This window comes from Artemia sp. Qi Xiang Cuo, chromosome 16 (assembly GCF_049724085.1).
Source record: "Artemia sp. Qi Xiang Cuo chromosome 16, ASM4972408v1, whole genome shotgun sequence".
Lineage (NCBI taxonomy): Eukaryota > Metazoa > Arthropoda > Branchiopoda > Anostraca > Artemiidae > Artemia > Artemia sp. Qi Xiang Cuo.
Window position 1 is genome coordinate 19356369 of NC_142809.1, and position 25176 is coordinate 19381544.

The 25176-nt window shown below is 37.4% G+C and overlaps 1 protein-coding gene across 5 annotated transcripts in view; it reads left to right on the plus strand.

Annotated features, from left to right (window-relative positions):
- Window positions 1–2941: 2941 nt before the first annotated feature.
- Window positions 2942–25176, plus strand: part of LOC148942657 (peptidyl-glycine alpha-amidating monooxygenase B-like) — a 119755-nt gene continuing 97520 nt past the window's right edge. The window contains exons 1-2 of one of the 5 annotated variants that reach the window (XM_089102602.1): window positions 2980–3011; window positions 16893–17031. In XM_089102602.1, the coding sequence (XP_088958728.1) occupies window positions 16970–17031 (62 nt within the window). In that variant the 5' untranslated portion in view covers window positions 2980–3011; window positions 16893–16969. Of the gene's footprint in view, window positions 3012–3049; window positions 3196–16892; window positions 17032–25176 lie in introns of those variants that run through there. The other 4 variants (XM_089102604.1, XM_089102603.1, XM_089102606.1 and 1 more) reach the window with 4 other exon arrangements.

The window sequence follows — 25176 nt, forward strand, 5'->3', positions numbered from 1 at the left end:
GTCTCTGTTGTGTGTCGTCTCTATATGTGTGCCGTCTCTGACTGTGTGTCGTCTCTGTGCGTGTGTCGTCTTTTTGTGTGTGTCGTCTCTATATGTTTGTCATCTCTTTGTGTGTTTTGTCTCTGTGCGTTTGTCGTCTCTATGTGTGTGTCGTCTCTGTGTGTATGTCGTCTCTCTGTGTGTGTCATCTTTGTGTTTGTGTCGTCTTTGTGCTTTTGTCGTCTCTGTGTGTTTTTCGTCTCTGTGTGTGTGTCTTCTCTATTTTTGTGTCGTCTCTGTGTTTGTGACGTCTGTCTTAGTGTGTGTAGTCTATGTGTGTATCGTCTCTGTGTGTGTGTCGTCTCTGTGTCTGTGTCATCTCTGTGTTTGTGTCGTCTTTGTGCTTGTGTTGTCTCTGTGTTTGTTTCGTCTCTGTGTGTGTGTCTTCTCTATTTGTTTGTCGTCTCTGTGTTTGTGACGTCTGTCTTAGTGTGTGTAGTCTATGTGTTTATCGTCTCTGTGGGTGTGTCGTCTGTGTGTGTGTGTGTGTGTTTGTGTGTGTGTGTGTGTGTGTGTGTATGTGTGTGTGTGTGTGGTGTGTGTGTGTGTGTGTAAAGGGTAGTGTAATTTAGTTGCGGTGTTAGCCGTAACTACGACAGCTGTTTTTATTCAGGGAATCTTGAATCTTTGAGCATTGCAACATATGAGGGGAAGTTCTGAGGTAGGTAACGCATTATAGCATTCAAGTGCTAAAGGCTGTTTTACCAACAATTAATATAAACAATAAAAGGGATATGTTCATGTACATGCATTCTTTTTTAAGGAGAAAATCAGCCTTTTTCTTTTTTTTTTTTTTTTTTTTTACTGTGGAAACAAAGAATTTCTGGGTTTTAATGCTCTCAGGGCACGATTCAGTCCAAAATAATGTTTCGTTGATCTAGATCTAAAATTTACAGACGTGTTCTATTTGAACGACTAGTGATTCAGGTATGCCCAACATTTATTACATGACTGAAATAGTAAAGATTCATGGCAGCACTAATAAAAGTTCACGAAAACATAGCAAAACCTGTTACCTTGGCAAGCCCGTTTTAACGTTTCAGTACAGGGACCTTTCCCACTGACAAGCTGAATCAAAGCAAGATTCAGAATTACTAGTGGAGCAAAAAAGTTTACATAACTTTTTTTTTTAATTTGATTGATAAATTACATGCCGAGGAGTAATAAAATTTATGAACACACATGTAAAAACACAACCTTGCTTTTCAGCAAGAAGAAGAAGCAAGATTGTAGGATTCTAGATCTAGATCATAACGCACGACCCCAAATGTTTTAACGCATCATTCTTATGATCTAGAAAGTAAGTGGAACTGCTTGTTTTACAATCCAGATTATAAATTTGCAATCTGATTTGAGACTTTTTCCGTAGTAATTTGGATTTTTGATTGACAATAAAAATTGTAAAATTGTGCTTTCCGTGACAATTTCGATGGTATTATTTGTTCTAAAATCCGAATAGTAACTTGGATAAGTAAAACAAGAATCGAGGTTGAGGACAAAATTCACGATAGACATTGCAAAACCAGCAACAAAAAAAAATTCGCTATTGATTATGATAAAACCTTTAGAACTTGTTATATTTAAAAATATGCTCCATATATGGGTAAAATGGTTTCAGTGTTGAAATGTATATAGGAAAAGATCAGTGGCTATATCAATAACATTGTGATAGTTTTGAGATTTGTGCCATTTTTACTATTCAAATGATATTCCATTTGACTGCAGCAAAATTGATACTCTTCAATCTAGGTTGAAATTTCTTTGTTTTCGGTAATGAATCCTCAAATCAAGGTTGGGATTACAGATTGCTACGAAAACATACTTTTGTACTGCAGAAAATGCCTCAGAACGTAACCAAATAATACGCCTTTTCTGGTGACATTGTTGATTGTTGATCAACAATTTGTTTTGGCAAGATTTTGTTGACTTAAATTTGTGTTCTAACGACCAATAGAGATTTTGTTGATCGATATTGGGGGGGGGGGGGGGAAATTACCCACAATTGAAATCTTGCTTCTCAGACTTGTTGGTGAAATTTAAGCTGGAAATTTTAGGGATTGATATCACGAGGAAAAATTTTTTTGTTCTTACAATTTTAGAAAAAAATATTAATTTTCACTAAAGATTCTTATATCTATTGTTGACTTGTTCGGGTGACTTTGGGAAAAAGGGACGTAGGAGGGGGCTAGCTGCGCTCCAATTTTTTTTCACTTAGAAAGGGCACTAGAACTTTTTATTTCCGATCAAATGAGCCCTATCCCGATCATCACGGATCAGTGGTTTGATACAATCACCCCGGAAAAAAAAAAAAAAAAAAAAAAAAACAAACAATAAATATTCTCCTTCTTGCAAAAAATTCAAGATTCCACATTTTTGTTTATCACATGAATTTTGGGGGGTGTTTCCCCCCTATTTGAAAAATTGGGCAAGTTTTCTCGGGTTCGTAACTTTTGATGAGTGACATAAAAATTGATGAATTTTATATAGTTAGAATAAGCATCAAAACTTGATTCTTTTGATGTATCTATTGTTATCAAGACTATATTTTGTAGAGTTTGGTTACTATTGGGCCGCATTGCTCCTTCCTTACAGTTCGTTACCACGAACTATTTGATAGTTAAACAATGTACAATTGATTTTGAAAATATTGACGTTTATTTCCAACAATAATAAAAAATTTGTTTTCTTGCAACAATTATTGTTGAACCAAAATCGTTGATAAACAAATGTGTTCTCACAATTGTTGGTCAACATTGTTTAGCAATAATTTGTTTTCTAGAAAAAACCTAAAGGCCGTTGGTCAGTTTTTAATCCTTTTGCTCCATACATTTCTAGATGTCTCTGTTGAGATGATATGCTCTGTATCTTCATTGACGTTGACCATTTTCATAACAAGACGAAGATTGTCATGAACTAAAACAGATAAAATAAACTGGAATATTACGGTCTGATTAACAGTATTTCAGTTAAAGGTACCATACCCTTAACGTTAAATTTATATAGTAATCAGTCTACTTCTTATGGTATTATGTTTCTCAAGTTGTAGCCTTGGAAACCAGAATTTGGCCTACAGGCTATTCTTTGTAATAGGCTTGGCTAAAAAATTGTATTTCTTGCTGACAGCTAAACAAATGGATGGCAATACTAGAGTGTGAGGTAAATACATACCATATTCCATATTGGAGGTAGAGACAAGGTGAACATACTAGGCTAGTCTAGGCCTATTTGATTCCTTTTTTATTTTATTTTTAATATAAAAATTGTTTCACTTACAAATGCAACACTCCCCCTTGTGGTCCCATATATAGTCCTTGGATATGGGTTTAGACAAGGCTATAAACTAAAATTCTTACTTTATGATAGGGTAAAAAAACAGTAGGCTATCCAATTGAGTGAAATTATGTAAAACTAAAACCTTCACATTTGGTTACCAAAGAGGAATTCAGAAGAATTGTATATATCAAATAACATTTCTTGCATGAGCTTACAGGGTGAAAATGAACAGATCTGTGTTTGTTGATGGTGGTTTAAATAGACATTTGAAAATGAAGGAGAACTGGGATTTTTGATTTGAAACCTAATTAATGCTCTTCAAAAATTTTGCTACATGCTCATATTTTTTCAGGTCCAACCTTTTTCCAGGTTCAAGGGTTCTTCAAATTGGAAAGTTTGGCCTAATCTACAGCATTGTAGAGAACAAAAGCTTAAAAAGCCCTGATTTGGGCATTTAAAGATTTTTTGCAGGTTTTCTTATTTAGACAGCAGTGTTCTATTGAATATTAATAATTTCAATACCTATCTTTTTGAAATCATAATGTACATTAAATGATGAAGACATTTTGAAACAAACACAGCCTATCTTATCCATATTGTTGTCGTTGTTTGGGGTTTGACACATTTGACCAATAGGTCATATGTGGGTAAATATCTACCAAATCATATTATTGAGTTAGGACTAAAGTGAATACACCATTTGATGCCTTTTTTTATGCTGATTATTACCTTAAATCGCATCTTCTAGCGACTAAGGTTGCAGGAACCTGTAGATGTCGCCAGGTAGTATTGACAGGAGTTCGTTGCACAATTCATTAATGGATCATCACATCCTACACGTATACAGGACAGTTGAATATCACACACTAATAGACCCTAGTGGTGGATGCAGGCTCATCCCACTGCGTCCTCCATGGCTTGTTCCTCCAGTCATGGTCAACGCCAGTCTTGAAGCTGTTAACTGAAGCTGCGGAAACAGTTGAATCGCTCAGTGAATTCCACAACGGAACAACGCGATTGGTGAAGAAGTTGTATTTCTCACGCTTTCTGCTGAATCTTTGGCGGAGTTTTATGGGGTTACCTCGCGCTCTGCTAGACTGGTCCTGTTCGAGAATGGGCTTGATAACACTGCTGTTCATCAACTTATATGCCAAAATTACGTCCCCCTTTTTCTACGGTAGGTCAGAGTTTGCAAATCAAGCTTTTCTAGGCGTTGCTCAAATGGGATTTGTTGGTTGGCAAATGGGAGCCTAGTAGCTCTTCTCTGGACTTTTTCAAGCAACTCTGCATTGCATTTAAAGTGGGGGTTTGCAACTGCCATCCCAAACTCAAGATGAGGGCGGACAAGGGCTGTGTAAAGCTTCTTAATGACCCTGGGGTGGCGACTAGTCACTGATCGCTTGATTAGGCCTAGGATCTTGTTTGCCTTTGCGGCTTGAGTTCGGCAGTGACTATGGAACTTCAGCTTATTATCTATGATTACCCCGAGATCACGTTCTTCCTCTGCGCTTTGGATGGGTGTTATAGCACCAGTAGAGTCCAACATATGGTAGCTATGGCAAGGGTTGTTCAGTCCAAGATGTAAAACTTTACATTTGCTTGGGTTAAACTCTAGTGTCCAAGTTGAGGCCCATTGGCAGAGGTTTGTTAAGTCTTGTTGCAGGGCATTGCAGTCTTCGTCAGAAGCGGCAGGTCCAAAGAGTTTGGAATCGTCTGCATATAGTTCCAGCAGATTCTGGACAACCTCAGGAGCATCATTAATGTAGAGGTTGAATAAAGTCGGGCCCAACTTAGTTCCCTGTGGCACACCACTTCTGACATTTACTGGTGCCGAGTACACGAGGTTTCCGTTGTGGTCGTAGACTGCAGCAATCTGGATTCTATCAGACAGAAAGCTATGGATCCACTGGGCTACGTCTACATCAATGTGATATGCTGACAGTTTAATCATCAGGTACCGGTGGGACATTTTATCGAAGGCTTTTGCCTGGTCCAGTAGGAACACGTCTACAGGGGATCCCGATTCGATAACCTCAGTGATTGATTCATAAGCTTGGATCAGGTTCGTTTCAATGGACATTCCTTTTCTAAAGCCATGTTGGCCGCTGTAAAGGAGACCATTCCTTGTCATATGAGCTATAACGGCATCATTGACAATTCCTTCAATCAGCTTAGCAACGACTGAGGTAAGGCTTATGGGCCGGTAGTTCTCTGGCTGGCTTCTGGAACCTTTCTTAAATATTGGAGTTATTGTTGCTGTACGCCAATCAGGTGGTAGTTTCTTTGTCTTCAAAGACAGATTATACAAGGAGCAGAGCGGTTCGGTGACTATATCAGAGATTTCTTTGAGCAGCCTGGGATGGATGCCGTCTGGTCCTTTGGCTTTGTTAGGGTCCAGCTTTGATAGTCTTTTCTTAACCTCTTCAGTCGTGATGATGAGTTTCGGCATAAGATGTTTGATATGTCTGGGGTCAGGACATGAGGGTTCAGCTGATGAGTCTGAGGAGAAGTTCGAAGTGAAGGTAGTGTTAAGCAAGTTTGCTATAGCTTCTGGGTCTTCCAACTTTTTCCCTTCAGCGTTGAATAAGAATGGTATTGATCGCCTGTTCTTATCTTTCTTGGACACATACCTCCAAAATCGTTTAGGGTTTTCCTTTATACTAAAGGCTATCTTCTCCTCATATTCTGCCATAAAATGCCTAGTTAGATGTCTCAACTTATTCCTGGCTCTGGCATAATGCTCCCAGTGTCGTGTGCATACACACTTCTTGTACTTCGAAAGTGCCTTTTTCTTCCTGTTCATGGCTCTTTTAATGGGTCGATCTATGTGAGGCAGTGTTCTAGGTGCCTTGACAAAAGACGTTGAAGTACAAAGCTGCTCAACATGGAGGACGGCGTTCTTGAAATTTAGCCAGGCTTGCTCTATATCATCACTGTTAGTCACTTGATCCCATGCAACCGCCTGTAGTATTTCCCTGATCCTGCTGTAGTCGGTATACGTTCGTTTGGTGCAGTTGTTTGGTGGTTGACTTATTAGCAAGTCATGGGAAATACAGAGGTGATCGCTAGCGCCAAGGGGGGGCAGGTAATCAGTATTCACTAGCAGTCCTGGGTTGTTAGTGATTGTCAAGTCTAGTAGAGATGGTATCTGGTTGTTTTTGTAACGGGTTGGCTGATCAATTAATTGGTACAGATTATTGTTGCCTAAATATTCCACAAACGGGTTAGTTGCAGTTGAACTTTGATGGTAACCTGCTCCATCCACCCACAAAATATCAGGCATATTTAGATCTCCAATTAAAATAAAATCTTGGTTACAGTGCTTAGATGCATGATCAGCTAATTGAGTAAGAGCCCCATACGAGGCAGCGGCATCTGGGCTGCTTGGGCTTCTATAAACGCATCCTATTAGAAGTGGCTTCCCCCCAATAACAATATTAACAAAAACACTCTCAACCCCTGGGGAATAATCATGATTCAAAGTCAAATCTCTGACCTGTAATACATCCTTCACATAAACAGCAACGCCTCTTCTGGGGTGAGTTGAGAGATTCGAGAACAGGCGATATCCGGGGATCATGATATGATCATCTTCCAGTGGGGTAGTAGAGTTCTTGGGGGTCAGCTCGCAGATACACAACACATCGTATTCTTCAGCAGTAGTTGTAAGTTTTAGTTCAGGAAGCTTATTTGTCACTGTATCAATGTTCGTGTAAAAAAGCTTCAATAATTTATTTTGACTAGTCTGTGGAGTGTTACTATAATGAATCACTTTTTGCAAACTCTTGAAACTAATGTATGATGAGCTAGGGCTCGAGCATGAATGGAAAGCACAACTATTATTGCCACTCTTAAATGAATCACTATCATCAACACTACTACAACTGTGGAAACTATTTACATATGGGCTATCCTCAGCAGGCAGTGGGCACTTTAGTGCTCCGTCGCTGCCCCGTTTTTTGAAGTTTGGATTTGTTTTCGTTTCTCCCTTTCCGCCTTTGTGCGGTCAAAGTGAAACTGCACAGCACCCTTCAGCTCCCTCGACTTAGTCACAATCTCCTTTTTTATCTTGGAGTTATCAGTGAGGAAGAGGACAGGTCTAGGTCGGTCACCTGGTTTCGGTGGATTGTTCCCGAGCCGCTGCGGCTTCAAGATTTTGACAGAGTGCAGATTGTATGACTGGGCAAGATGATCCTGAATAAACATCAGAATATCAGCTGCCTCTTCACATGATTCAGGAACTCCGTAAACTACGATGTTGAGCTGCCTTTTCTGTCTCTCTCTGTCCTCACGGATGATCCGTCTAACATAACTTTCAAAGTTCTTGGTAGTATCGCTCTGACACCGGTTCAGCCTGCTAGTAACTATATCTTCTAATTTGGATTCAACTTCTGCTAGGGTGCACTTGCCTGCGATCTCACTTTCCAAGTTAGAGATTTTGCTGTTAATGTTCCCCAGTTCTTGTTTAAGATCTTGCAGAAACTGATCCAGAGAAGAGGTCACAGCTTTTGAAACGGTAGCTTCGATAAGCTTTTGTGTAGCATTTGAGCCAAGGCTGCTATTCCCAGTAACCCTACACACAGGACAGAACCACTCACAGGTGAGGCTGTCAGTCATTTTGCAAAATAGTTGGTATTCTGATTTTGAGATTCCAACGCAATCTATGCACAGCCACTTATCACAACCATCACAAGACAAAGCTTGGGACTGTTCATCAAGTTCGCGTCTACAGCTACCACACTCATCTTCATTTTTCTTTGGGCTTACCCGGGTTCTCTTGTTTGTTGACACTTTCGGCGGCATTTTCTTCTATTTCTTCGCTGAGAACTCGGCTGAGAACAAAACCACAGTACAACGCCAAGCGATCAAAACTTGGCGCCCGGGTTAAAATTTAAAAAGGCACGTGGGCGGGCGGTCACGTAGGCACTTTTATCGCGAGCTTAAATTCGATAATTGCACAGGATTCGATGAAAAGAATAGTCAAAACTGATCAGCAAGTATATAAAATAGTCTATGTCCTATTTATTTTTCCAAAAAAACTGTTCTAAGATTTCACTTGATCCACTCTCAAGGACGCCAAGGTCAACACAAAGGATGTAATTTCTACAAGTTACACACCTTCGTATTCTGTGGTCCTGGCGAATATTTACGAATATAATAAGCATTTCTATTGGAAATGAATTTCAGCCCCCCCCCCTATATATATGCAAATTCAGGGTTAGGTTAGGTATATATAGGGGGGGGGGCTGAAATTCATTTCTGATAGAAATGGTTATTATATTTGTAATCAGCATAAAAAAGGCATCAAATGGTGTATTCACTTTATTCCTAACTCAATAATATGATTTGGTAGATATTTACCCATATGTGTTTGTATCACTCAATTGTTCTGTGACTTCTGTAATCATTAGCTTGCTTGGGTGTCACTTTGGTCAATATTCACAGAACCTGATCATGCATCACTTATCTTGCTATTGGTAGGGGATAATTCACTTGCTGGAACTGCCTTCATTGAAGAACAAGAACCAAAATGATGCAACTGTGCTTAGTCATACAACAATTAAAATACCTATACAACACAATTATAATAAATAATACACTTGTACATTATACCCTATTACATACCTCCATATATAGAAATTTAACCAGATAAAATATGAAAAGATAGATAAGGATAATGAAACTAATAAAATAGAAAAAAGATAACTCTAAAATAAAAAATTATAAGAGGGGCATCAAGGCCAGCAAGATTAAAATAATATAGAACATCTGCCATTTATCTTGCTTATTTTAGGGGTTAATCCCCATCAGCATATTTATCCATGTTAAAGAAAATTTCTTCTTCTATTTCAACAAGCAAGCTTTTCAGTTGATACTATTTAGCCCTTTTCCTTTTGCTTCACTCTGTGGGCTACTGAGCTAGTGGCTTGGTTGCTTCTTATTTATGAGATATCTTTCAGTAGATCTTTTGACTCAAGGATTTCAAATATAAGATGATAGATATCGATTTCTGGGCTCTGTGTGCATGTATAGTCAGCTAGGCTCTTGGCTGATAGTGAGATTTTGTGGTGTTTGAAGCACTTTACAGTGCTTACAATGCAACAATGCAAGGTATGCTGTGCAGACGTCAGCATATTACATTCAAATAGGCAGTGGCCAATTGTTTCATTTTTTTTATTACAATACCTGCAAAGAGGGGACAAGGGAACTGAACCACTTGAATTAGGAAACTGGTAGGAGAATGCAAGGAAATTTAGTCCATTTGTTCCAGAACAAATTCTATGATAAATTTTAGAAAAATTTGCTGAAAGATTAAATTTGATAATCTTCTTGTTCTTTCATTATCAAAAATGGAAATGCATTATCTTATACTAAATAATGCACTTCAATACCAGTGTACTATTTAACCCCAAGACAAATTACCTGCCCCCCTTCCCTTGCCTTAAAAAAATTTAAATCATAATTTACACCTTAAACAAATCTTACTACAACTATTCCAGGGCTATATGTTCCAGAGATTTTAGACCCTTTTTCAAATCACCCTGATAAAAATTTTTGAGTTGGGGAGAGGCAATGCTCAATACTTATGGTGTAAATCAAAGGAATGACATGTTTTCCCCTTTCAATATCCCAATCAGGATGCATCAATCTTTTACAAGCTTCCATGTACATAGATAAAAACATTTTTTTTTGGGGGGGAGTGCTTACCACAAATGCAACCAATTTTCCTCCCAATCTCTACACAGTGGGCTACTCTAAGTACCTGTCTTCATTCTAACCCTTCTCAAATATCTTATTTATCCCACAACTGGGATTAAATTACCTGAACAAGAAATTACCCAGGTAATACCCTCCTTAGATAGCACAGCTTTAAAACATACCTCCTCTCTCCATGCCTCTTTTACTCTAGAATGCCAACCAAGAAAGGCAGATGCTCTCATCTGGCACCCAGACTTTTAACTACAACTAACTAAAAAGACAGACTAACTAAAATAGAATATAATTGTTTATATACCTCTTGTACTTGCTAACCCCTACCAAGTACTCTATTACATTTACCCAACATTCCACCCAAATCCAAAATTACCTTAATCTACCCCATCCACAAACACATTCTGCTGTCTTACAAAGACTCTACCAGGGGATGATGCAGGATTTTGTTTTGAGGGGGGGGGTGCATATATATATATATATATATATATATATATATATATATATATATATATATATATATATATATATATATATATATATATATAAATAAAGCTTCTGCTTCGAAATCACAACATATATAATTAATTCATGAAGAAAAAGAAAATTCATTAAACTGCAGATCTAATTTGAATCTGTAGATACACACTTCAATGCTACAGTAATCAGGTAAGAACCAAAATCTTGGTTCTTATCTGATGAGTTCTATCTCCTGATCTTCCATTAAACTTGTCTACTTAACACCATAAACTGTCATTGGTGTCAAATTACAATTGAAAAGTTTATGATCAACTCATTATTTTAATTTTCAGTGCGAGGGCCTTGTCTAATTGGCTTATAGTCTACAAACATGTGTCCATGTGTTAATAAAAAAGAGAAAACCTTGAATTTGTTTATTTTAGTTTTACTCCATTCAAGGCTGTATCCAGGATTCTGTTTGGGGGGGGGGAGGTTGCAAAAAAAACATATCAAAATGTGTGTTTATGCATCTTTAATACATCTTTCTGTGTCAAAGAAATATTTTTTTTCGGGGGGGGGGGTGGAGGGGCGGGGTTCAATCCCCTAATCCTGCTTCCTGGCTACAGTCTTGCTATCATTAATATCTTTTTTATATTAATCCTAAAATTACCAATAACATTAAAGAAAAATTTGGAGATCCAACATAACATTTTACTGGTGGCAAATGTATATAATTTAGATATGGCCTATACAACCAGTCTTATGAAACAGTTTGTTGCAATGAAGTGTTAGTAAGGAGCTACCCAGCTCAATACTAGCCGAAACTCTAAAAAACAGAATTTTGATACCAATAGATATATCAAAAGAATTGGATTTTTATGCTGATTCCAAATATATAAGTTTTAATAAGTTTAGTCTTACCCATCAAAGGTTACGAGCCTAAGAAAATTTGCCTGATTTTCATAAATAGGTGGAAGTCCCTGAAAAGTCTTATCTTATTGAAATCTTAATGAAATCACACCATCAGATTCAGCATATCTGAGAACCCTACTATAGAGGTTTCAAGCTCCTCTCTGCAAAAATGTGGAATTTTGTATTTTTTGCCAGAAGAAAGATCACTGAGGTGTGTTTATTTGTTGTTGTTTTGTCCCAGGGGTGATTAAATCAACCCAGTGGTCCTAGAATATTGGGAGAGGGCTCATTTGAATGGATATTAAAAGTGCTAGTGCCCTTTTTAAGTGACCAAAAAAATTGGAGAGCAACTGCATCCTCTCCAACACTCATTTTTCCCCCAAAATTATATGATCAAACTTTTTAGATAGCCATTTTGTTTAGTATAGTTGAAAGATCTAATAATTATGTCTTTAGGTAAAACGACCCCCTACAGTCTGTGGGGAGAGGCCTGTGAAATTTGCCCATTGTTTATGTGTAGCATTTGTTATTGGGAATTAAACACTTTTTTGGGGGGGGGGTTGTGCTTGGGGTAGATTTTTGTGAGGAGCGAAATTTCTGGAATGTGAATATTCCAGGGGAAATTTTACACTGGGGGATTTGACAGAATTACTATACAAAATTCTTTTTAATTGTCTGACAATCTTTTTGCCAAATTTTTCATGTAGAGATGTTTGAGGGGAATTATCCAGAGGCTTTTTTCCATGTGTTTTGATTTCTGGGAAATAATTTCCATGGAAGGGGGCATTTCTGGAGTGATCAAGAAACCGATTTGTGGTTAAAGCCTTATTCAAATGAAAGAATGCAAAGAAGAATCTTTTAGGCTGAATCATCCACATGCAATTTTACAGAGATGGGGGATTCTCAGTGAAGATGAAACTGTCTGGAGAGAATTTGACAGGGGGGGGGCGGGTGCACTTCATGTTGGATAAAATTCCCATGGAGGAGTTTCCCATGAGCAGGAGGGGTTTTATTTCATAGAGGGTGAGCCAGATTTACTGGCATTATTTGAAAAACAAATGGACATTATTCCATATATGAGAGGGTGGCCCTCCTCAATACCTTGCCCTTTACACTAAAGTTTGACTGTTTAAAACTGAAACACAAGGGCCATTTAATTAGAATAGGAAGCTTTTTTAAAACTGCTAACAGCTTTAGCATAAAGAGCAATGTATTGAGGAAGAGGCAATGCTTCATATACAGAATAAATATGCCAAAAAAGGTTTTTTAACTGAAAGTAAGGAGCAACATTAAAATTTAAAACAAGTAGAAATCATTCCAGATATGAAAGGGGTTGTCCCCTCCTCAGTATCTTGCTCCTTATGCTAAAGTTTTTATTGTTTTAAAAAGTAGAGTTGCTACAAAGAGTCGAAATTTAGTGTAAAGAGAGAGGCATTAAGGAGGCAACAGCCCCTTTCATATACCAAATAATTTCTGTTCATTTTAAGTTATAATGTTGCTCCTTACTTTCAGTTTAAAAAAGTTGTTTTTTTTTAATTTAATTCTATAGATTAAAACTTAACTTTCCATGCTTTTCTCCAAGAAAATTTCTTTTAATGTCTTCTTTGGGGAATTTCTGTAAGGGCAAGAATTTCCAAGGTAGATGTTCTCATTGGAGCAATTTTCCATTCCATCACAGAGGAAGGGGAAATTTGGATAAATTTTCCCTTGGAGTTTTTTTTTTGTAAGATTGAAGAAAGCATCAAAATTCAATAAAAAGTAAGGCTTTTTTCAAATGGAAATAAGGAAAATTTTCTGTAAAAAATTTTCACCAAGGGAAAAATTAAATGGGGGAATTTTTTGGGTGCAGAGGTATTTATCTTTATTTTTCTGTTGAGAAATTTTGAATGGCTCTAGAGGGAAATTTTGTGCAGAGTGGAAGCACATTTCTTGGCAATATTTGAAAAACAATTCGAAATTGAATAAAAACAACTAGTTTTACAACTGAATGCAAAGAGCAGTATTAAACTTAAATCAACCAAAAATTATTCTTTATATGAGGAGGAACCAGCCTTTCCTTAATATACCACCCTTTTCTCAATACATTGCTTTTTACACATAAGTTTGACTTTAGCCCCAAAACTTTAAGAATAACTCCTGAAACACAAGTGCCATTAGCCTAAGTTGCAAAATGAAGGCCTTTTTACAGTTCTAAAATATTAGCATAAACATTAAAAGATTTAGGATGGAGCAGCCCAATCCCTCTTATGCAGAATATATCTGTAAGGCAGTCAATGGCCCATCACAGATGGAAAATTGAAATTAATTTTTTTGGACTATTTGATTGTATGAGAAAATTTTGCTACCTTTTTTTTTAGCAAGTAGCCTACCTTGTTTTTTTTTTTTTTTTTTTTGGGGGGGGGATGGCATCTGGATTAAAATATAGCATAGGCTACAAAAAGTGACTTACATGCAAGCCCCCCTTAAAAACCCGTACCTAGGGAAAGATCACTTTGGGTTGGAGGGAGACTAGTAAAATTTGTCTGTGTTGTTCCATGTTATTATACTGGCTTTTTGGCGCAAAAGTACTGTAATTCTGTATTTAGCTCATTAGAAGAAAATTCCTTTTTGTATACAATTGTTTGTTTCTTTGAAAACACTGTCAAACTTATAAATCTAAACAAAAACAGATACATGCTTAACTTTGTTTCTGTAATGTCAGGTTGTAACTCGCCTTGAACATTATTTGCATTGCCACTTACCCATATTTTTGTTTTTATTTCCAATTAGCTTGAATAGCCTAGGCTATTTTTGTACCCAGTTTCTTTCATGACGTCTTTTGCCAAGAAGGCGGATAAAAGGCGGGATCTTGTTACTCACTTGTATTGCATCATGCAGTTGTAAAATAGGGGTGGTCCGAAAACCCGTCTCTGTTTTTTCGAGAATGTTAAAGATAAGGGGTACTTTCTGAAAAGAGGTCTTCTACCCTGTCTGACAGGAAGGCCTGCTAACTCTGCTGGAAGTTAAGGATATTCTTGCTTATGGCTACCAACAAGGAAGAAAAGATAAAGGCCTTCTGTTGGTATGATCAACCATTAAGAACTGGGGATTTTTATCAGATTTACCCTACTGTTTGACTTCCCTGATTCACCTTATCTGTTATCTAGGTGTAAGATTCTTTTTCTGAACTAAGTATTGCTGCGGTTACAAAAATTAGTTATACCATTTTATTTCCCATTCAGCAATCTTTCCCTAGTCCTATATGATACTATAATAATTTTGTTCCTATATTCCCATTCTGAAGTAGAATATTGAACAGGGAGACAAATGGTATTCCTATTTTTTTATTAAATTGTTTCCTTCAGGAATAGGAATCTCAATACAGATTACCAATATTTGTTACCATGACAGTCATGGGTAAAGTTTAGTAAATTTATGGTTGTAAAGTTTGGCTAAAGGAATATAACATCTGATCTGATGAATCTTTTTTTGGTAATTGCCCGTGGAGAGACTTGGGCATTGTGGGCCCCTTTTCACAGGGTTGCAAATAACTTTTTAGCAGGATCCATTTTCCCACATCCAACCATACTAGCATTAACTTCATTAGGTTGGCTTTATTTGAGCATGCATAACACACTTGTATCTGTTACTTGACTCCCATAGTGAGCAATCTACAAAAGGCAACAAAAGTATACATGCACCTGGAATGCTGGGGTATAATAATAATAATAGTTTATTTTTAACCCACTACAAAACAACAAAACACAAGCGGAGTACTTATAAAAAAGGAACATAAAGAAACTTCAATATACACAAATATAATGCACAATCATCTACAGCAAAACAATCTAATTAACAGGTGGAAACAACCCTGAGAAAAAATAGTATTATCAGCTAAAACAGTATTTTATCTTTTGAATGACCCAGAAATATCTTTAACATTGTATTTACTAACAATGGCATGATTACAGTAAGAACAAGGCAAATAAAGTAGGTACTTCAGGTACCAAAAGTACATCATTCAAATTGTTTTTAGTTGCTTCTTCTGGAGCAGTGGATACATAACAGATATAAATAAAACAGAGTGGTCACAAAATGTACTATAAAGGCAGGTGAGTGCTCAATGTGAGTAACAACTGCAATTAGTAACAATTTTCCCATAGCCTATCTGAAGCTTTTGTTTAATGTCAACAAGAACTTTTGCATGGAGCCCAGAGAGTGTACTGCAAATATGGATACCAAGCCACTGCACATCGAATTGAAGAAGATCCACATGGCAGTGCAAAAACCATAGCTGGGGATTTTACATTGAATGCCAGATACTCACATTTATCAACATTCAAGGTTAATCAAATATTAGAAAAAGATGAGAAACAAGATTGAGTGATCTTGTTCTGCTAATCAACAATATATTATCTGCATAAGCAATGTAGGAGATATTAGTGTTGCCTAGAAACAGGTAGATTTGATATTATTCAACACATGATTAATGCACATCTTGAATAAATATGGTGATAAAACTCCACCTTGGTTAATGCCTGACCTAACAGGAATATTTCCAAAAAGACGTGACTTCATCTTCAATCTAACATAAGAATCATCATACCAAAAACGTAGCAATAAAATAATTGACAAATTAACTCCTGATACAGCAAGAGAATGCCAAAGCTGGGTGCAGCAAACAGAATCAAATGCCTTAGCTAAGTCAAGTATACAAATGTAAAGTTCATGACTGTTGGTATGAGCATCCTGTAATAGAGTAGCTTGTGCATGATGAGAGTGTTGACAGCCGAAATATGATTTCAATCCAAACTGATTCACATCAAGCTCACAGTTTGTACTGATATGTGGCAGAAGAATATATTAAAATACCTTGCTTAGATTGCAGGCAACTGTAATTGGTCTCTAAGAATTGCAATTCAAGGGGTCTCTTCTGCATTTCAAAATAGAAGTGACAGTTCTGCATAAAAATGAACATGGAACAAGGGAAGATGATAAACACATCTGGAAAAATAATTGTAAATGTGAAATCAAAGTAACAGACTCTAAGTTCAACTGATTCACACAAAAACCATCAGAGTTCATGCTTTTTTATTTAAGTTGCTTTACATCATTTAGAACAGTTGCAAGGGAAACAGGAATAACATGTTTTTGTTGGAGATTTGTGGGCAAAGGTTTAGAGCAAAGATCTGTGAAAAAGCAATGCACATTATAATTAATTACATCAAAAATCCCTTTATAATGATTCAGCCAAGCATCACCTGAAATATTGGCATTTGGCACTTTCAGCAGACCAATTCATCTTGGTTGAATTGATAACATGCCTCCATTGAGCTGCATCTTTAGGAAACTGAGAGCTGCTATAGCAAACACTGCATAAATACCATTTAAAATTGGGCTTAGACCTTTTTTTTAAATCAAATACTTGTCCTCTCTTTGGTTGGCCACAGGCAATCCACATCTTCAGCCACAATTTAGCACAGTTCTTGACAGCTTTTAATTCAGGATCTTCCTTCCAGATAAAAATACGGGTATTAGAATGCACTTGGATTAGCGGCACAGCAACGTCTTCAGCACGTTTTAAGCCTTCAACAATATGGTGATAATCGACATTCAAATCCAAAAAGCTAGAGATGAGAACGCACCACTACGTAGCAGGTAGAATGGGACTCGGACATTAGTAAGGAGTCCAGCTAGAATAGTAATATATAAAACGTTATTAGCATTCGACTAATCCCTTTGATAATACTACTTCATTGCACTTGGGCCTACTAAATTACAGCTAGTCTGATTCACAGAAAGGGTAATGGCTGGGGTTAAGTGGTCATAATTAGGTTAAATGGTCACTTGATAGGGCTAACTTGGACACTGATGTCCATTATATCCTATGTTGATAAAATCAGAAATTACCTAAATTTGCACTTTGGAGGGGAATAAGGTTCATTGTTGGATCTGTTTGGCTCTGTTGTTGAGATGGCAGCTAAAACACTTTACACAAAATAAAAAAAATTAGGGTTATGACTGTGTTTACAGCCTAGTGATACACCTTCCAACTAAGAGTGCACTGGGATGGATGCAATTTAATCCCACTTGGTAACAGTGACAATAGATAGGTATGATCAAGGGTACCATTCTTCTCTAGTTTAGAGTAGACACCACTGCACAATGTCAATTTCTGATTGACATTGGCATGACAAGAAGCATCAGTATCCTAGCTCAACTCTTTTATATATACATACGTATTAATTACTATTTGTGAGACCCAGATGATGAGCAGCTTGAGTTGTATCTTGAAGGTTTGCTTTCCCATTCTTTGCCAAGTCTCCTTTTAAGAACCTCATCTTATGTTGAAGACACCCCTTTGTACCCTCCTTTGTACACCTTCAATCAAATACATATCAAATACAAATACAATACATTTGTAAAAAGGACCAGCAAGACAGGTTCCAAAGTCAAGAACTGATCTCACAATCACCTTGTATAGCTTCAAGAAGATCCATGTGATCAGGTAGTAAGCGTTCTTTTAAGAAAAAACAACCCGGAGTCACCTGGAGTGAGGGCTGTATCCAGGATTTTCTTTCAAGGGGTGTTTTGCTCAAGAATTTTTAGGTGGGGGGAGGGGGGTACACAAAAAAGCTAAAAAATGCATACAAAATTTGTTCATATCCATTTTTGTTACGTTTTCACTAGTCAGACAAACATTTCAGGGGGGGGTTCAAACCCCCTAACTCCCCCTGGATACAGCCTTGCCTGGAATGCATGGGAATTGGATGTTCACATCACCCAAGTGTCCTTATTGCCCTGGTCTCCTTTATTTGATATTATGGACTAATTGTTGCTGAAAAAAAACAGTGCAAACTCACAAAATCATTGAACTACATTAGCTAGGGCTTATCTGGCTCAATTAAGAGAGGAGGTGTCTGATGCAATTCCTCTGTCATGGATTATTTATTTTGAAAAGATCTTTAAATTTGCCTGTAGTTCTAGATGAAGGGTTTTGTTATCTTAGATAGTAGTTGAGCTAGATGAATGAAACTTCAAGGAATGGTCCAAATCCTAAATTATGCCTTAGCATTGTCTTTTGAATTATCCACCTCTACCCCTTTTCCTCCAAAGGGCATTGACCTTTGCTGAACTTGGATAAGCTTTGTGGTGTAATTATGAAACTTTCTAAAATAACTTTGTTCTGCAGCATAAATAAGGCCCAAAGAAAGCGTTTTCAGCCTCATAACTTTGCTAAATTGGTAAATTTTGGTACAAGAAAGAAAACAGATGAAAAATAAAGAAGAAATATACCTTTCGATTTCCCCTTTTAATGGCCTTTTCAAATATTGACAAAAAAAAAATAGAGCATTTTCTTACAGAAATAGAAAGCAAATTTGATGCTTGAAATCAATCATAATTATTGCTTCACAGATTATGCAAGATATACCTACACAATAAGCTCTTATAAACTGACCTGTGATACTTTCCTATACTTGTAGAATTCTAAAAACTAGCACTTTACTGAAAGTGCAATAGTGATGCATAAAAGTATGTTATCACCTTAAAATTACCTTAAATCACATTGTCCAGCAAAATCAGGATTAAATCCTGTAGAATCGCTTTTTAGTGATGGTGATGATTGGACGTCTCAACGGCATCCCACTCAGTTCGACATGGCTTTGTTGACCATTCTCCATCAACGGCTCTTTTAAAGGCAGCAGTACTGGGGGTAGTGACCACTTCTTTGGTGAGCAAAGTCCACTAACTCACTATTCTATAAGTGAAGAAATTATTGCGTAGTCTAGTGGCAGCTTTCTTCTGATATTGTTTCCGACTTTTAATATTGATATTAGTAATGTACATAGTAGGGTGGTCCTTATTTTTTCACTTCAGAATTATAAACCTCCCACCCTGCCATTTTTGTCTACACCATAAGTTAACAACATGGGCAAAAAATTTTCCAAATTGGTCAATATTTAGGGTATGCTCAATTCAAGTGAAGTTTAGCATACAATCGCTATACTTCTCCTTGGACAATGTTTAATGCAATTTTGGATGCACTTAGGAAATTTATTCAGCAAAACACAATTCAATGAGGGCATATTAGATACAATCAATACTAAACTCATCCAATCATTAGTTTGTTAAAACAATCATAATGACTGGTTAAAATATGTCACTGGCATAGCAAATATCAAACGTATCTTTCGGTAATTGATAAAAATTACACACTACAAAGTCATGCTGGGCCTGGGCTGTCAGAGGTTGTGGCATGCCCTTGAAGGACTGTTGACTTGCTAGAATCAGAAAAACATTTGCAATGCTCTTTAACTACTTTCAGAGTAAACTGCATCTTGTCTTCATTATATGTTAGCAACTAATTGTAGTCCTGCATAGGGGTAACTCCACCTTTGACTGTGTCAACCACTATTTGTAGTTCTCTGATGATTGTTACAGCCTTCAAATAGGATTCCTTATCCACACAGGTCTCAGGATCTGTAGACAAGAAACTATCTTGAATGTAAAGGATATGGAAGAAGTTCCTTGTATTATGTGTAACAAAGTCCTGTAGATTCTTGTTGGTGACTGTAGTTTTGTCCACAGTGATGCGCTTCGGTGGGCCTTCCATTCCTTCATGGCAGAGTGCTTTGACCATTGCTCTTTTTTCAGTTGCATCAACACCCCTGTCAAAAAATGCCAATCCTATCAGTTCTTCGCTAAGATACCACAGCTGCCCACACAGTTTCTTCAGTGCAACAGTTGCTGCTGGTGATCCACAAATGAGGAGACTCTTCAGAAGTATTAAATCATTGGCTGGTACTGCTGTAGGCAAAGGAAAAAGGAACCAAGATTTAACATAACTTCCTACACCAAAAGCACAGAGGTTGGCCAGACCAGTCATTTCACAATCTGTCAGCTTGAAGCCAGAATCTCTGAACATGTATATTTTCAATGCATAAATCAGTCATGCCATGAAACGAGCACAATGAAGGGCTCCTGGTTTCCTGAACATCACACCACGAGCTGGAAGGCCACCAATGAACAGCAGGGAAAGCTTGAGGAGCTCACGGTAGTCTTCAAGTTGGTTACAAATACCCAGCTGATCAGTCAGAAAGGTCTTCGTATCATCCAGAGCATCAACCAGAGCTGCAGCAATGACCGGAACCTCAACACCAGGCTTGTAATCGGCATATACAATGTTTGGCCAAGAGGCTTTGAACTGTTTGAACAGCTGGATGTCTGGGCCACTCGAAGGTCCCATTGTGATGCTGAATGCCTCTTCCAGCATTAATTCATGGATGTGGTGTCTGAATGGAAGATGCAGAACACTTCTACCAAGATGCTGTTCAAACAGAGTACAGGCACCATTCATTCAGCCGGTGTTGCTTGATGTTGTATCAAAGCTGAGAGCCTTGATGCTGTCTACAATGCCCCAGTCAGACACTGTCCATCATTGCATCTGCCATGGCTTTACCAGTACCTGAAGCCAGCTTTTGGATACAAAGCAGTTGTTCTCTTCCAGGTCCAAAAACAATTATTAGCAGTCGGTCGACTTTTTCATCTACAGTGGTGTCTTCCATAAGCTTTCCATCCCAGTGAAGAACCATTGGCTTCTGGGGATTGAAATCAGACTTCAACTGAGATGAAAATATGACACAATGCTTCTGACGGTAACGTCTTATAGATGATCTGTTGTTACTGAAATCCGGAACATTGTGACCTTTCGCTTGAATTATTGGGGCAATGATCTGAACTGCTTGCCTGTCACTTGTCTTTGTGCGGTCTAGGGATGACAGGAGTGCAGGAGTTAAAATGTTAGTTCTTCCACGTTTTCGTTTTGGTGTACATGGTTGTTCGGTGGCTTCACTGCCGATTCTTTGTAATACTTCCATGTCTGCATCATCATTACTAGAAGACGAATCAGAAGACGAATCAGAAGACTCCAACAACACAGTTCGATCCAGATTTGCTGTGTCAAGTTGCTGTTTCGTCTTCAAGTGAAACTGGCTTTTTTGTTTATTTTCCTGTACTTCCTCCTTTTTTGTAAGTGACATGTCAACCCCTGCCATAACCCCTCGCCTTCCTTTTTCCCGCTTGGCCAACAAGAATTGCTTGTCTTCCTCAATTTTGATGAGCTGTAACACTTCCTGGTGAGCTCCGGCGCATGGGTATTCTGGCTTTCTCCCAGAACATTTGAACGTCCTTAATTACTGATACTGCTGCCTCATGTTTAGTCTTGGCTACTTTCAGCTTTGTGGCATAGAGCCTGAGAACATCACCAATCGATGGCAATTTTGAACCATATAGATCTTCCAAAGCTGAACCAAGCAGGTACACTTCCTGTTTACTGCGTGTGGATGTGGAAATCGCCATGACTGACTGTAAAACAAAACATTTTATGTGTACTTTAACAATTGTCCAATCTGTCAGAAAATTACATAGCAGACAGCATTGAATCAAAAATAGTATTGTTATAAGAGCAAATTAATAACAAGTCAATTTCAAATATGAATTTATTATAAATTGATATATTCAGTAATTCACCTGATATGTCTTATCAGCTTGGTATCCTATGTATTTATAATCAATCTTTATCTGAGAAATAAAAACTAAACAATACTAAAGATGTCTGCTGCAAGAATATTTAATCAAATGTAATAATAAACCATTGATTGATTCAGTAAGTAAATGTTGAAGTTAATTTTAAATAGTGACATAAACTTCTTTAGTTTTACATGAATATATCTGCTAGATTTGCAAGAAAATGCACAGACACCTAATTGATTATTAATATATTACCCTGAATCCCTTCAGTTATCTCTTTATATAACACATAACACCTGTTTTGTGTTAGAATTCACAATAAATACACAATTAACTAATAAATATATGCCCTGAACCAATGATTTTCTTTATATACACCCAATTTCTATAACATTCGAGTATAATCAAAATTCGGGTGCCTTGAGCATACCCCAAACATGAAGTTATCCTAAAAATAAATGACACTTTTTTTTATATCATAGAAGAATAGTTTAGGATGGTGGGAGGCAGGAAAAACAAAAAATATTTTTTTTATATATACATAAGGACCACCCTAGTACATAGGGATGTGAATTCAATGCTTTCAAATAATGTTACCGTTGATTTTCTAATGATTTGTATGTCCGCGGGTTTGCTTCTAACATGCTGGATCCCGACGAGAATCATGGAGTCGCCAGCGTCGTTAATTGACAATATGTTTAAAAATCTCGAGACACTGGGTTGTAACGTTATAGTTGGTGATACTTCTGACCATTTTATGATCCTGTGCGACCTTCAAACGGGACCCTCCCCTAAACCCTCTTCATTGAGGTGAAGAAGACTGGACGCTGCTTCGATTGATAAACTGAAAAGTTTACTGTCCCAAGTCGACTGGTCTCCCTGCTTAGAATGTGACGACGTGGACAAAGGTCTTAAGTACTTCATCAACCAGTTCGAAATAGTACTTAATAAGGCATGTTCTTTATCAAGCCGGCAAGCTAGGCGTTATATTAAACCAAAGAGACCATGGATTACAGCTGCTCTTCTGTCCTCTATCCATACCAAAAATAACCTCTTCAAGAAATTCATGGCAGATCCTACACATAAAATCAGGCCAAATTTCAATAATACAGAAATTGTCTGACAAAGTTACTGCGACAAGCAAAGCAGTCATACTATCTTCATGAATTTCAAAAGGCTGAAGGGTTCCTAAAAAAAGACTTGGTTGATTATTAATGAATGCCTTGGGAAAAACAAAATGAAAAACCTTCCCGACGAGATATTATCACCAAAAGACAAGAAAATTGTTAAAGGAAAGCGAAATGTTGTTCGTGTCCTAAATGAGCACTTCGCAAATATTGGTCGCGTAACATCGCTTGAGGCACCAACTCGAAGTTTACCCGATTCAGCATATTCTACTTACATGCCGCCTCAATTGGATTGCTCTCTTTTCCTAACGCTGGTGTCAGCGGACGAATTACTGCAAGTTATATACCAACGGAAAAATGGGTCGTCGGAAGGTACGGATGGCTCGTCAACAAGCCTATTAAAACGGATAATGCCTAATGTTACAGAATTTTGGGTTCATGTTATCAACTTATGTTTTTCAAGTGGACGTTTCCCAGCTTGCTTAAAGTCTGCACATGTTTTAGCCCTGCATAAGGGTGATGACGTGAAAGATCCAACAAACTACAGGCCAATCTCGATCCTATCTTCATTCGCAAAAGTAATTGAACGTTGTCTTTACAACCACATAGTGAAGTTTTTTGATAAGAGTGGATGTTTTAATGACCTTCAGTTTGGGTTTAGGAAGGGTCATAGCTCTGAACATGCGATTCTGACACTCGCACAGTTTATACACAACACTTTGGATAAAAAAGAAATTCCAGATATTATATTTATAGATATAAAAAAAAGCGTTCAATACTATTTGTCAATCAATTTTGCTTCGTAAACTGGAAAATTATAGTATACGTGGACCTAAAAATTCTCTGATTGACTCATATTTAACTGGGCGCAGTCAGTTTGTGGATGGTGGAAATTCTACCTCTTCACTACTTGGTATCACTGGTCAAGTCGGTGTTCCTCAAGGGTCCAAACTTGGACCTCTACTCTTTCGTATTTATGTTAACGACATCAACAGGGCGCTGGATGATCTCGGGCTAAATGTCATATTCGCTGATGATACGGCCTGCACAGTGAGCGGTGCTGATGAAATGTCGCTTAAGAAGAATATATTGGCAGCTTTCGAGAGGATAGAAACTTGGTTTAGTGCAAATAAATTATCTGTTAATATGTCAAAAACCAAGTTCATGATTTTCTCTCGTACTGACCAGTCTTTACCTGAACTTAGTAGACTACCCATTGATGAATATACTTATTTAGAGCATGTATCTACTATAAGATATTTAGGTGTGCTAGTTGATCAGAAATTGAGTTGGAAAGAACACATTGCTAAATTGCGGATGAAGTTGGGAAGGAATTTTGGAATAATGCGGCATTTGAAATTTATTCTACCTTTTCATGCAATGAGATTGGTATATTTAGCCCTGCATAAGGGTGATGACATGAAAGATCCAACAAACTACAGGCCAATCTCGATCCTATCTTCATTTGCAAAAGTAATTGAACATTGTCTTTACAACTACATAGTGAAGTTTTTTGATAAGAGGGGATGTTTTAATGACCTTCAGTTTGGGTTTAGGAAGGGTCATAGCTCTGAACATACGATTCTAACACTCACACAGTTTATACACAACACTTTGGATGAAAAAGAAATTTCAGCTACTATATTTATAGATATAAAAAAAAGCGTTCGATACTATTTGTCAATCAATTTTGCTTCGTAAACTGGAAAATTATGGTATACCTGGACCTACAAATTCTCTGATTGACTCATATTAAACTGGGCGCAGTCAGTTTGTGGATGGTGGAAATGCTACCTCTTCACTACTTGCTATCACTGGTCAAGTCGGTGTTCCTCAAGGGTCCAAACTTGGACCTCTACTCTTTCTTATTTATATAAACAATATCAACAGGGCGCTGGAAGATCTCGGGCTAAATGTCCTATTCGCTGAAGATACGACCTGCACAGTGAGCGGTGCCAATGAAATGTCGCTTAAGAAGAATATATCGGCAGCTTTCGAGAGGATAGAAACTTGGTTTAGAGCATATAAATTATCTGTTAATATGTCAGAAACCAAGTTCATGATTTTCTCTCGTACTGACCAGTCATTACCTGAACTTAGTAGATTACCCATTGATGAATCTACTTATTTAGAGCGTGTATCTACT